Genomic DNA, 14,401 nt, shown 5'->3' on the forward strand with positions numbered 1-14,401 from the left:
CATAACTACATTAAACAACTAAGGCAGTGGTTCTCAACCCGGTCATAAGGACGTGCCACGCATGCGCCGCGCATGCGCGGCACCGTCCCCATGTGCGCCACACATGCGCGGCACCGCCCCGAGGGAAAAAATGGCGGGTCGTGTTGTTTGGCGACCCCCGTAAAATGGTCGTTTGACCCCAAATGGGATTGCGACCCAAAGGTTGAGAATCGCTGAACTAAGGGGATATCATATATATATAGGGACTGGCTCCATGGAGGGCAGTTTTTTCACTGACTAGGGAGGCATGATTTTGCATGCTGCCTGGATCCCGCGCATGTGCAGATGGGGCTTTGCTCACTTGCATGGCTCGGTTCTTGGAGGGCTACGGACGGATGCTGGGGGTTGGGAACCCCTGCAGTATAAGACTTCCACATCTCTGAAACATGCCATCACAATGTGATGTGATTACACTAGGATTATACATTGTATAGAAAAATGTTTTGTTTACCCTCAATATTTCTTGGAGTCTAAAAAGGTCCTACACAATTAGCAGAGTATAATGTTGTTTTATATGTAAAAATCTCCAGTACATGAGAGTGAATAAAAGTAAAGTACATTTGCTGCTGTATCAAATGTGACATCACATTCCATCTGAATATTTTTAATGTTTTTTTCTTCTCATATGTCTTGTACAAATTAACAGTTGGTTTATCTTTATTAGCAAAATCACTCATTGTACTAGATCTCGTGGGTATCATTTTTCAAGGGGTCCCATGCATTTTGTTCCATGTTTCTTTTCCAGTTTATTTGCATGACTGAAGACCACTTTCAGGGAAATCTTCCCCCGCATTTGCATTATTGTGTCTTTGGGGGCTTATAATGAGTTCTGCAGCGTTCATTAAATATCTAAAATAGCAAAACAGAAAGTTGATAGATACAAATGTGAATGGATCCAAGTATGTAAAAACTTAATTAGCTACTGGGCTGTAAAACAGTAAAGGGAGCCAAATGTAGGTGCTCAGAAAAACAAAACAAGTGATATCTAATTGTCCAGGTTTGTAGCTTTCAGAATAAAAGGGCTGAAATAACTGGCTCAAATATTTCCACACATGGCGGGCAGAGGTTTTTATGACAGAACCATTCCAAAGTTCTGATGGTAGTAGCCCTGTGGTCACATGATTGCAGCCACATGATCTTTATGGCCAGTTGCAGTTCTGTGGTCATGTGACTAGGATTTGCAACTTTTTTTTTTTGTCAGAAACCAACCTTTTCAGCTGGTTCCTGACAAGAAATGCCCGTAGGAATGCACTGACTTGCTTAATGAATGTGGTGTTCTTTTAACAATTGCAGTGTTCACTTAAGGACTGTTGCAAAAAGGGCTGTAAAATCAGGTTGGTCACATGGTGTCTCAAGTTATGACTTATGATGGAAGTTCTAGGCTCCATTACAGTTGAGGACTACTTGTATGCCCTATTTTGTATAGTCACATTGAAGAGAGGATGCGACTATGTAAGATATTTCTATCTGATTTTCATATTTGGATTTAACTTCTCTGTCTAGTCTTCTTCCCCCATCAATCAGGGCCTTAATATGGTATGACAAAAATTCACAAACTGGGACTGTTCCTTACCTTCCAGCTTCTGTCATTCACCACTTCTTCAACATTTAACTCTGACTGCATTACTTTCAACTATGAGAGAGAGAGAAAAGAAGAAAGGCTTTAGAGACTTAGCATAACAACTGGGATTGACCATGAGCAGACAGATTGTATTTTTTTGGATAAAAATATTAAAAATATACTTATAACAGATTAAAATAAAATATTTAATCAAGTTTCCTCACCATTCAGTAAATAAATCTTCCTATGAAAAATTGGAATTTCATTGTAGAATACTGGGGAATTAAATATTAAAAGTGTAAGCATTTTCTAGATATTTAGAAGAGAACAAAGTTAAAGCTAAAATTCATATTGGTGAGAAATTAGAAAATCTTTTTTCTTTTTACCCCAGCTGAAAAATTGCAAAAACAGAGAATATACTTTTAAATGGGTTATTGTAATGCAATGAAAACTTGATTTACCAAACTTTAATGCAACAAATTTTATCTAATTTTGCCATGATCTGCAATATTTACATGATGATGTCATCAAGCAAATGATGCAAACTACATTATTTAAATCAATTTATTTCAGAGACATAATGATGCAATGACACAAATAATTAGATCACCTGGGTGATGATGTTATCATATAGATCAGGGGTGTCAAACTGCTGGCCTGAAGGCCAGAGGCATCATGGCGAAACCGCGCCCACCCCATTGCCGGCAATGAAAAAAAAGTCATGATATGTCGCAACACGTCACGTGACGTTGCAAGTTTGATACCCGTTATAGATGATTTAAATCCCTACAATGACAAATTCTTTATTTAACATATGTCTTTAAATAATGAACTTGCCCTCCTAATTAGCTGTTAAAACAACTAAGGCTTTTTTTAGTAATAATAGCAGTTAATTTTAATTTTATCTTGGTGAGTCAAGACAACAATGTGAGTCCAATTACATGGACAGAAATATAGCAATGTATATTAAATCCCATCATTTCACATTTGCATTATAAAAATTTGCAGATTCTGATGTCTGAAATTACCTTCATATGTCAAGGATCTAGACAGTAGAGCCTTATTTTTTATCCAGTGGGACCCCTTTGCAACTCTTTAGGAAGAAACTGAGGGCTCCAGCTAACTGTTGGAGTTGCGTACTCAAAGTATGTTAGTTGCCTTGCTCTGTACTGCTCTCTTCTGGACAAAAAATGATTTCACAATTTGTTCTGTTTTAGGAAACCTTTTTTCTTTTGTCAATACTTAGCATTTTTAACAATAAATAATATACCAAAGTTTGGGAAGCCACTAGAGAGCAGCTGAAATGAATACGGTATATTTTAAGATCACAAAATTTGTAAAAAATTGATAAAGCATGGAAATTTCCAATTTTTACTATCATTATAGAAGAGTCTGAACCATTTACCTGTCTTTCTACATCTAAATGAGCATCCCAAGGACTGCTCAGAAATGTAGATGCATAAAATGATTTATAGGTTAAATTTATGTTTGCTTTCCTTTCAAACTGTGTTTGACTTCAGTTAGCAAACATTAATAATAATGTAATTATTAATTTATATTAACAGAACATCTGTTTGTACACATTTTCACAAACAAGACTTAATTATGTATTTTAACAAGACATATTTATATATGTAATACAATATAAAACTGTGTATATGGGTGTGCGTTTGTGTCTGTGCATATATACATTTTGCTTGGTACATGAGAAAATTATAATAATGGTAGATTCCTATTTTTTTTTTCTTTCTGTATGTGTATGTCTTCAAGACAGTCTTAACTCCTTCAACTAGTTGGACCAGTCCCTACAGTTTACCTAACAACATTTTTGGAAATAGTTTGCTATAGCCCAGACATGTCAAACACAAGGCTCAGGGGCTGGATGTGGCCCGCGAAGTGGTTTCATGTGGCCCGCGAACCCATCCTGGAAAGAATGAGGGAACGGCCCCTGCTGCCTTGGCCCTGGTCCAGGCCAGCCAGGAGCCAATGTACAATTTTGTGGTGGCCATCTATGCTGTAACGCATTCAGTCTTAGCTCCACAAGGCCATCTGGAAATAGCAAGGAACCAGCCCCTGTGGGCAGGCTGGGGGCTGGGCGGCATTGTGCAGGTAACGTTGACTCTCACGCTGCTCATTGCATCCACTCCCCCAGAGCCCACCAAGCCAGATATGTGAAATAGGTGAGGGCCATGTGCTGGCCACTTCCAGGTGATGGTGCATTTCTTCATTCCTCACGAAGGCTAACACCTCCCCAGCTGCATTTCTTGCCTGTTTTTCTCCCTCCCTCATCTCAAATATTTTCCCACCACTCTGTATTTAGGAAGGAAGGAAGGAAGGAAGGAAGGAAGGAAGGAAGGAAGGAAGGAAGGAAGGAAGGAAGGAAGGAAGGAAGGAGAGGGAGGGTCTGAGGGAAATCCTGCCTTAGTCCTGCCCTGCTGCCCTTTCACCATCCCCTTGCCCCCTCCTCCTGGTCTATCCTGGGGTCTCCCATCCTATTGCTAAGGAAGCTTTGGATACAAAGCTGAGTCTCCTCCCATGAATGGGCCTCCCTCTGACTTTGCCCTGGTACCCATCATGAGCAACCTGGCTAAGGAGAGCAAGCACAGCAGCAGCAGCCTTGAGGAGGAGGTAAGTGCAGCTGGGTGCTCCCTTGGGGAAGTGGGGCTGGGTTTGGTGCCGCAGGTGCTTGAGGGCCAGGCTGGGCGTTTGACCTCTGCTGCCCAGGGCTCAGGGCAGCCCATGCCACCATCCAGCCCCCACCACCCCGCATGGCTTGAGAGGAACAGTGAGGCTCCTCCAGTGGACCATACTTTGGCACTTGCCCTAATCCCACCCTCTTTTGCCAGAGACCCTCAGATCTGTCCCACTCCTGCCCAGGCCCACATAGGCACCCTTGACTTGAATGATGTAGAGCTGGCCACGCCCACCCAGTAGGCTACACCCACTTCATCCATGCCCACCCAGTAGGCTGCACCCACCCTGGCCACACATACCCACCCACCAAGAGCAACCGCAATGCTGATGCAGCCCTCAATGAAATTGAGTTTGACACCCCTGCTATAGCCTGTTTCCTATGGCTGAGAGAGGGTGATTGGCTTTGTACCTAAGCTAAGGCTAGAATTCAGGGTCATTCCCCCCCCCCCCGAGTAATCCTATTGTATTAACAAGCTGATCTTGGCTGAACAGGATCAGGCTTGATTAGTACTTAGAATGAATCCCCAGGGATCAAAGCGAAACTGGGAAGTTGAACTAACATCCTGGAATATGACAAGGCAGGCCCATATTGTGGCTGAGAAAACTGCACCAGTATGCCCATGAAGGCGCCAGGAGTCAAGCTTCAACTGAAAAAGATGTTGCCTTATCTAATAATACAATCTCTGCAACAGACAGTTTGTCAATTCATGATGTCTATGTCTATGTGTTTTCTCCAGTGAAGCATGGGCATAGAGAAATATTTAATGACAGATACATTGTTAAAAGAGAACTGGTCCTTTTCTAGCATTAGAATGATTATGTCAAACCATAGATATTATTTTTGTAATTTTAAATGTTTTACTTTCCTGTGACACTAGAAATCAATTTTCATGCTGCCCTGTCATGCTGCTGCTAGAATTCTTCTGTGGCCACTTGCGGCTGCATGCCACGTGGCGCATCGCACTGTTGTCGCCACTCGCAGGAGGCTGTGTGGCTCATTGTGTCAGTGTTGCAAGCACGATTGGTACGATGAGCCATCCTGCCGCAAGCGGCAGCACCAGTGCAATAAGCCATGCGGGCTCCTGCTGTGAGCAGTGGCATTGGCGCAATGTACCACATGGCGTGCGGCTGCAGAACTCGGACAGCGGTGAAACAGGTGTCGGGGTGTGGGAGGCCTGGCTGTAGCGGTCCTAAGGTAAGCAGGTGCTGGGCACGTGGGGCAGCTCCACCCTCCCACCCGAGCTTGATTTTTACTTGTGCACCTTGCCCCAAAACTAGGGCTTATTTTGGGGGGTAGAGCTTATATTAGGTGCACGCATAAATTTCAAGCTAGGGCTTATTTTCAGCACGATAGAATTCAAAGTAATCAAATTCTGCTACTTACTTTTGTCTGCTCTTTTCTGAGTTGTTTTAGTAAAGTTATGTCATCCGGAGATTTCTTCCTCTCTTCCTGCAGAAGTTTTACTACATTAGAAGTTTGGGCAATACAGCTTTTGATTATTCTCTCCCTACTTTCATGAGCTTCTTTCAACTAAATAGACAGTAAATAAAACAAAGAAAACCAGATAAGCAAGCAGTCCAATAATGAGTTAAACGTTAAAAGCAAAATTAATGGTTTTCATCAAATTACCACTTTCCATGCACATGTAATGGACATAGCAGAAGAGTTTCTTATTCTTATCACTTTTGTTCATAGCTCGCCCAGATATTGTAGCTATTAATTAAGTGGTTAGCAGCAATCCTTATCACTTAAAAATACAGAAATTGGCAACCACTTACATTCACTTTCTTTAAAAAAGGAGTTTTATTTAAACTTTCCTCAAGTTGTCTGCACATTCAATTGCAATGTCTCTGTTCAAATGTTTGCCTATTTCATGGCCTATGAAATAGATCGTATTTTTATTTATGTAGATCTACTTGAGAAATAACTAATGCTGTGTTTAGCTACCTTAAATAGGCAGGCATTCTGAAATCAAGAGGAAATTTCCATTCTCTTGGTCATCATTTTTTCTTCTTTTATCTACCAATGGAGATGATGAAACTGTCACTCTTATACAAGTAAATAAAATGCGACTCATGAATTTAAAGCAATTGAAGATTTGATGTTATCTTCTAAGCATTTTTCAATATAATGACAACCAATTATCTTCCATTTAGATTCCAGAAAAACAATTTCTGAATACTGCTATAACAACCTAATAGCAAGCTTACCAAATCTCACAAACCAATTAAGCAGGACAAATCACAAATATTTTCCACAGTGTGTAACATATAATTGCAGTAAGAATACATCCCAGTAAGGCTTTCTTTGTAATTGGAGAATTCCTTTGGAGTAAAAATACAGACTGTCAAATCATTAGAATGTGATTGACTCAGGTATTGTGTCAGTGTCTCTTAATGAAGCTTATATTGGTATACTGTACTTAAAGAAAGTCAACATGATGCCCATTGTCCTGATTAGCAGGATGATGCCAACCTCTTTGTTGCTGCTCAATCCAGGGAAAAGAAAGACAGTTTTAAAGGGTTGAAGAAAGTTGCTAGGTTTGTACCCCCACAACTTTCAAAGCACCTTTTTGCAACTAAATTAGAAACTACTGATTGTAGGCCTATTTATTGATAAATGTTGGTGTTAAAATATATTGTTTTCAATGTTTAATGTTCAGCTGGAATCTGTATGGGCTGATGGCAGTCTACAACAATAAAACAATATAATAATAAAACAATATATTAACCTCTTCATTCCCCCAAGTACTCCCTGGGAAAGCTACTTTTCCTACTTACAGAGAGCTATTAGGATATGTGCCGATTTGATCTCAGGAGCTATTGCATAACATTGGGGGTTGCAACAAAAAAAAATCTTTGTGAGCCTGTGCCGCTTTTAATGTTTTCAGTAATGGAGAACTGTTAATGGGTTTTGTTGGGGAGCATGTGCCATAATGCATATTCCTCTTGGTGGCGGCGGCCCCAAAGATACACTTAAGAGCCAAGCCATCTAAGGTGTTAGACAGCACTTTGAATTGTATTCAGAAGCAATGGGCAACTAATGCACAGGCATTATGTGGATGTAATGACTGCGAGCTCCACATTTGCACAAACTGCAGCTTCCGGTAGTCTTTGAAGCAGTCTTTTATATGATATTGTGGAGCAATATGTGCATGAATGGGCCTCTCTGGTCACGACCTCCACCTGCCTACCTAATTGTAGCAAGGTATCCAGGAGAACACTCCCCCAATCGCATAATTGCTTCTTCAAGACGTGGAACACTCCAGATCTTTTTTTTTCTGCAAGAAGTTGGAAGGTTTGACTGAACTTTTTTTTAGTCCCACGAACTCTGTTTCAGCATGAGAGAAACGTGCCAGAGCTGGAAAGCAGGTTAGTTGAAATGTTTTGCTTTTGGGAGAAAAATGGCAGAAAACGGGGCTGCCATTTTGAGAACAGAGAAGGGAGACGCGGGGAGATGCAGGGCAGCAAGCAAGTGCTCTTCTGTGCTCTGCATTGCTGCGCAGAGCCGCTCTGCTCCCTGTTCTCTGCAGTGGTGGTGATGGAGGACTGGCAGAGGGAGGCAGCAGAGGAGGCTTGTGCTGCCTGGTCACGGCCCAAGCCATGGGAGAGTTGGTGGAGAAGGAGTCGGCTGCTGCCCAGCAGGTGATCTGTCAGGCGAAGCGTGAAGAAAACCCCTCCAGTGGCGAACAGTGGCAGCGGAGCCTTTCGCAGTTACTTCCCTCCGGCTCCAAAATAGTGGAGGGGGACCAGGCCTACTCCGCCCATCCTCCGTACGGTAGCATGGCAGTACAGCTTGGGAGGGGAGTGGAAGGGAGCAAGGAATTGTACTGACTGGGGGGCTCCTGAAGGAAGCGGGTGTGGGGCGCATGGGACAGCTCCAGCCCCCTCCCCCACTTGACTCGCCTTGTGTGGCAGCAGTGCAATGTGCCGCGCGGCCTCTTGCCCCATTGTGGCAGCCAGGTGGGACGGAATGGGCAGGGTCCTAATTAGGGCTTATTTTTGGAGTAAGGCTTATATTAGGCCCATCCCAAAAAATCAGGGTAGGGCTTATTTTGGGGGAAACATGATAGATGGCAGCAAAGAACTATAGAAAATTCTCAACCTTTGCTGTCATCTAATGGTCATCTAGATGTTGGCACTCTTAGATCTATACCACTATAAAATGCCAATAATTACAAACACTTGGTGAAAGCAAAATCAGGTTTTAAACAAAAGAAACTAAATGGAAGGACAAATATATTTACCGAATGATGAAGTTCTTCACAAGTTTGCCTAGCATCAACTTTTCCTGCGAAAGAAGCTGTTGGAACTGTAGTATTTAATTCATGGACTATTCTGTCATCAATTGTTCTTGTTACTCTGAGCAATTCCTGGATGGGAGGGGGCAGGGAAGGAAAAACTTAGACTTAATGTTGCAAAATTTGAATTAAAAAAAATAAACAGTATTTTAGCAACCAGATCAAGTAATATATTTTTGAACCATATATTTAAATTTCCTGGAAACCTGCAAAGTACTTTACATGTTGGTTGTGCCAGATTCCTATAATAGATCATAAGATTGAAAGGGAATCTAAAGTCTTTTAGTTCAAACTTTGCCCAGGGCAGGAATCCCCAGACCAAAGCCATGGACAACAAAACTGATTTTGTTTGAAAATTCTGTGATGCCTTTTGCTGGACAGGTCATTTGATTCATTCTATGAAAAGAATAGCAAATCAAGTTGTGGGAGTATGTTTTAAAGCCTACAATAATTTCATATCTGAAAAATATATTTGACCTGGAATTCAACAAACTGGAATACATTTGTAGGCTACAACTTAATTCATGAATTCATTCTATATCAAACATTTGGTTTCTGCATGTGTAGAGTTCATATTTCAATTTTATGGGGAAATGTTATGGGATACCTAAACCAGAGCAGATTCTTCATAGCATGGATGAAATATAGCCTATAATTGTACTTCATGATTTATACTCTGTTGACCATGGCTTTTGATATTCATTCTTAGCTTAAAGTTTAATACTGATTTCTGGTTTTCTCAAAGGAATTTTCAAAGCAAAATAGGCTATCTATAACTAATTAATTATATTCTGAAAAACCATAACTTCCAAGAATTTTTTTAAAAAATCTGTAAATTGAAATGTAAAGCTTCTACCCAACTGGCTCTTGTTACACCCTTCTTCCATAATATAATAAAGTTGCTGAGGAATTGGAAAAAATCCATAGACAAGTAACAAAGATTATGAGGGGCTTGTGGCTAAATTCTGTGAAGAATGGTTAAAGAAATTGAGTACATTTAGCTTAAAAGAGAAGTGGAGACACAATAGCAATCTTCCAACTGAAACACCACCTCCTGAGGTTAAGGGTGCTCCATCATCAGAGATTTTCAAACATAGATTGGACAGCCATTTTTTCTGGGATGCTCTGAGGATTTTTCTCCTGAGTTGGGACTTGCACTAGAAGACTTCCAAGATCCCTCCCAATCATACAATTCTATTACTGTATTTACAAAGTACATTTCTCAGGGTTAAACTAGCCATGATTTATTCATTCAGTTTTATAAGTTTGTATAGTGCATTGAACCATGAGTTATCTACATTGGCTATTTACCTGCTGGCTCAGGAATTCTGGGATTTGAAATCCACGAGTCATAAAAGAGCCAAGGTTGCCTATCCCTGACCTAACCCAATAGGATAAATGAATTGGCTAGTTTGTGATTCAGGATGTTTTGTGGACATGCTTTCTCACAAATAAATCTGATTGAACATGGACATATTATGGAGAAACTGACATGGATGTCATTAGTGTACATCTACATCTATCTATATCTTCTTGTTTGTTGATGTCTTCTCCTTCTACTATCTTATCCTGAAGGTATTCTTTGTTCTACTTACGATGCCTCCTCCCCCTACCTCTCCATTTCAGGAACATATCATTCTCCATATGTGCTCTAATACTAGCATTTTCAGAAAGGGAGGGAAATAAGATAAAATCCATTCTATCAAATCTGAGGCAGGAATTCAATGACAGTAGCCTAGCTCTTGTTAAAGCTGTTGTCTATCTAACTCAGCTCTCACTAAGCAGGAGTGAATTCTCCACCCTCATGTTATCTTAGCTGAACATGGGAATACTGGCATACAACTCATTTACAACTCATTTATTGAATTTACAATAAATCATCACCCTGATTTTACAACAATTTCAAAATACAATAAAACATTCAGAATAAATTAAACAAAAGTTAAAATTGTAAAAACAATCCTGACAATGTCATAATTCACTTCAAAGCCCTCTGAAATAAATTGATTTTAACTAGGTTTTGGAAGTCTAAAATCAATGAAACTAATTTCACTTCCAGGAGAAACCATTCAAAAGCATTATGATTTTGCTAGAGAAATGATTATTTTTGAATTGTGGCCTTCCTCCCTAGCAGCAGTTTCTTCCAGGGGAAACATTTTAGGAGGGATGAATCTGGTTGAAAAGGATCTAGATCAGTGTTTCTCAACCTTGACAATTTTAAGGCATGTGGACTTCAACTCCCAGAATTCCACAGGCAGCATTGCTGGCTGTGGAATTCTGGGAGTTGAAGTCCACATGCCTTAAAATTGTCAAGGTTGAGAAACACTGATCTAGATAATCGGCTTTCTCCAGGGTACTTTGAAGATGAATCAGCACTACCTAGTTGACATTTCCTAAAAAGGGAAGGTTGGAAAATGGGTGATCAAATAGTTGATTCCAATGATCTCTTAAGGAAGGGCACATTACAACCCCTTTCATGCCCCAATCTTTTCCCCAAAGGAGCCAGAAGAGGCATGGGTGAAATGATAGGGACCATACTACAAAATTTGACTTAGAGTGCACCGGTCAAAAGGAGTCCTAGACAACTGTCTTGGTCAATACCGTGAATTCTGCCTATATGGAGTGAAGACCTCAGCAATTCCATTTTATATATTCTGAACAACTTTTTCAACAATGTTACATAGTGACCAAGAAGGCATCTAGCCATTCCTACCTCTCTAGAAGTTTGACACTCTAACAATCACAGGCTGATAGCTTACTTATGAAATAAGAGAGAAGTAATGATGCTTTTATTACCACAGTGTAAGCTCAAACTTGAGGTATACCCATGTTTAATTAGATTCACTCCCAAGGCAAGAATCAATACAATATCTTCCATATCCATATCACAGGATTAGAGTTCAAAAGAAAAGACAAGGACTAGAGTGTGTCCACCTACATGTTTTGGATTACATATCTAAGACTGGTTGCTGTGGCAGGTATGAATTTCATGGCTGCTTTCAGCCTGCTATCTAGGGAATGGAGAGATAAATTCCCCAACCCTCAAAGTGATTCCAACTCCAGCTGAGATACAAGATCAAGGAGACTGGAGAAGGATCCACCTAAACAGCAGGATCATCAGGATGACACACAGCTTATCTTTGTAATACACTATAATGCCCTGCTTCCCAAACTTTTTCCTTCATTACCCAAAACCACTTATTAGAAAGTCCTTTTTACCCCATGTAGATAAAACACTTTAAGTCAATCTAAATATCCCTGTTGTGATTGGGTTTATATGTCATTATCCAAGAAAAACTATGTTTATCCAACCCAAGTTTGGGATGCACTGATATAGTATCTAGACATTCACATTCTATTACCACAGAAGTGAGTCTCTGGTTACAAATAAGATAAGTAACACCTCTCCTGGGTTCATGGAGGTTGCTTTTTATGTGGCTGTATTAAAAAAAAATGTACTCGTTTAAAAATTGTAAGCTACATTTTGAGTCAGGTGCCTTGAAATTCAAGAAAAAAAAAATCTGGAAGGAAATTCCCCAGAAAGATGATAATACCTCATCCAGTCAATTTTGGTAATGCAAATCAAGAATAGAAAAAATAATTACAATGCAGTTATACAAATAGTACTCCTGAAGGGATACATTTCTCTGCTACTGCCACTAGACTGACTGTTATCACTCATGATGGGCTGTCCCTTGTTCGACTGGTGAAAACAACCAAAGGCTAGAGGGTCTCAAAGTAACTCACAACTGGTTCTGGGATCAAGTCTGAATTTGTAATTAATGCAGTATTTAGCCATTACAGTAATGTGGACCCAGCTGTGGCTTAACAGTTGATGTTCTGCTATACTTCATACAATTAATTTTTAGACCACAAAATAAAGTAATAAAACCTAATAATTCTGGTTTCAACAGTCATAATTCCCATCTTTGTCCTGACTATCCCATTACACTAAACAGATAGTCCTTGTTTAGTGACCATTCAGCTACAACAGTGATGAAAAAGTTTGCAATCGATCCTCACATTTACAACCTGAAAGCTGAAATAAGATTGTAAGGACGTTCATAGTTTACTTAGTGTTCACTTTTCTTAACAACTTAGTTGCTGGTTCCATTTATGGTCACTAAACAAGAACTACCTGTATTTATTTCTAAGGACAATGGTTTCAATCCCATGCCTACTTTCATCTAAAGAGGCCAACATTCCAGGTCTTGTGCTAATATTCCTGGTTATTCTACTACTCCAAGCAACAGCAGCTACCAGCAAAATGGAGGGAATGTAATGGAACACCAGCAATGATATGTTCATCTCCAGCAATGATGTCTGTGTGCTGTGTTGAAACAGCATCGTAATGCTATGGAAACTTCTTTATACTAAAGAAAAGGATGTCTGCTCCCTCATGTTATTATTATATCTCAAGAGACCACCATTCCTGGTGCAGCCCAACCTTTTCATTCTGGGGAAGCTACTCTAACCCTAAACCTAACCTCCTATATTCAAGAGTAACAATCTGAGTCCTGTCTTCCGGCAAGTCTTCCATGTTCCACAACTATAATGAGAGGCTGCAGTTCCAACTGCACAAACCCAAATGTTTCCTCTGTACATTTTTTCTTCTTTTCAACATGATTAAAATAACAGAATGAAAGAACAAGATCATATATTTTATGCCTTTGCAAATATTATAAAATCATATTGAAGCTCGCATAAAATTTTTTACAGAAATTAATATAACAGAAAAAATGTGTAAATTAACTTTTTCCCTCTTTGGTTTGTTCTATTTCGATTCAGAATTTTTCCATACTTTATTTTGCTGCTCATTCTACTCAACAGTCTCTCAGCTCCCTCAGATAGCTCCTATTATTTGCCATTTGCCCCTTTTCGCGAGACAAAGGAAGGCTCTGATTTTGACATTCACCTTTCTAATACGGTAGGGATCCCCCAAGGTCGTCCGGAGAAGCAAACCATTCACCCTCTCATCTCTTCTTTCCTGCAATGCAGGGCAGTAATACTGATCTAGTGTATTTTAGAGAAAACTATAAGGAAGAGCGTGTCTAAAACCTCGAACACAATACATCCAAGCAGGCATCCCTCCACGCGCGTGCATGACTCTCGGGTGTGCTGGGCAATGGGAACCCTTTTCAGCCTCCAGGAACGCATGCTGGCTCTCCTTCAAGCAGCCCAGGTCCAGCCCCCCACCCCCTCAAAACGAGCCTTCTCTTCTCCTCTTCACGGGTGGAAAATCTCTCGCCGTCTGCTCCACGTTGCTGTTCCCGCCCGTCCCGCTCTCCCTCTACGGCGCGAGCAAAGGTACCCGCCAGGTTCCCGAGAGCGAGGAGGCAAATCAGTGCGTGTCAGCCGACGGCGGGGAAGGAGACGTCTCGGGCGCTTCCCCGTCGGGCGCCACCAGCCTCGCTTTCATCTCCGTACCTGAAACTCAGCGAAGTCCTCACAATTTAGAGCAGAGCCGGGCGCTGCCATATTGGAAAGCCTCAACGCAGCCAATGAGAAGGCGTGACGGGGGCAGGCCCGCCCCTCCTGCTCCTTCGCCGCGCTAAGAGCCAGGCTTCCGCGGAATCCCGAGCCGGGCCGGAAGTCCTGGGGCGTCTGTTGCGGTGGCTGATGTGTTTTTGGCTGCGCCTAGCGCTGATGGCCGAGGGCGCCGGGGTGCAGATGGTTAGAGACTTTGAACTCGTCACGTAGTTCCTGAGACCGATTTTAAAAGAAACAGCAGCCGCGTTGGAGATGAAAACCAACATTTGCAGCTGGTTCTTTTTTTGGGGCAGCTTTCTTGGGATGCAGTTATTTT

At 41.1% G+C, this 14,401-nt stretch overlaps 1 protein-coding gene across 1 annotated transcript; it reads right to left on the bottom strand.

The window, feature by feature from the left end:
* Window positions 1-528: 528 nt before the first annotated feature.
* MIX23 (mitochondrial matrix import factor 23) lies at window positions 529-14,162 on the bottom strand. The gene is made up of 5 exons (XM_039366678.1): window positions 14,023-14,162; window positions 8,542-8,667; window positions 5,679-5,825; window positions 1,613-1,672; window positions 529-888 (listed from the first exon to the last, which is right to left on the bottom strand). The coding sequence occupies exons 1-5, from the start codon at window positions 14,071-14,073 to the stop codon at window positions 838-840; spliced, it is 435 nt and encodes a 144-aa protein (XP_039222612.1). The 5' UTR covers window positions 14,074-14,162; the 3' UTR covers window positions 529-837.
* Between the last annotated feature and the right edge of the window lie 239 nt (window positions 14,163-14,401).

Source organism: Crotalus tigris, unplaced genomic scaffold (assembly GCF_016545835.1).
Source record: "Crotalus tigris isolate CLP2741 ecotype Arizona unplaced genomic scaffold, ASM1654583v1 scf7180000020347.5012614909:4044961, whole genome shotgun sequence".
Lineage (NCBI taxonomy): Eukaryota > Metazoa > Chordata > Lepidosauria > Squamata > Viperidae > Crotalus > Crotalus tigris.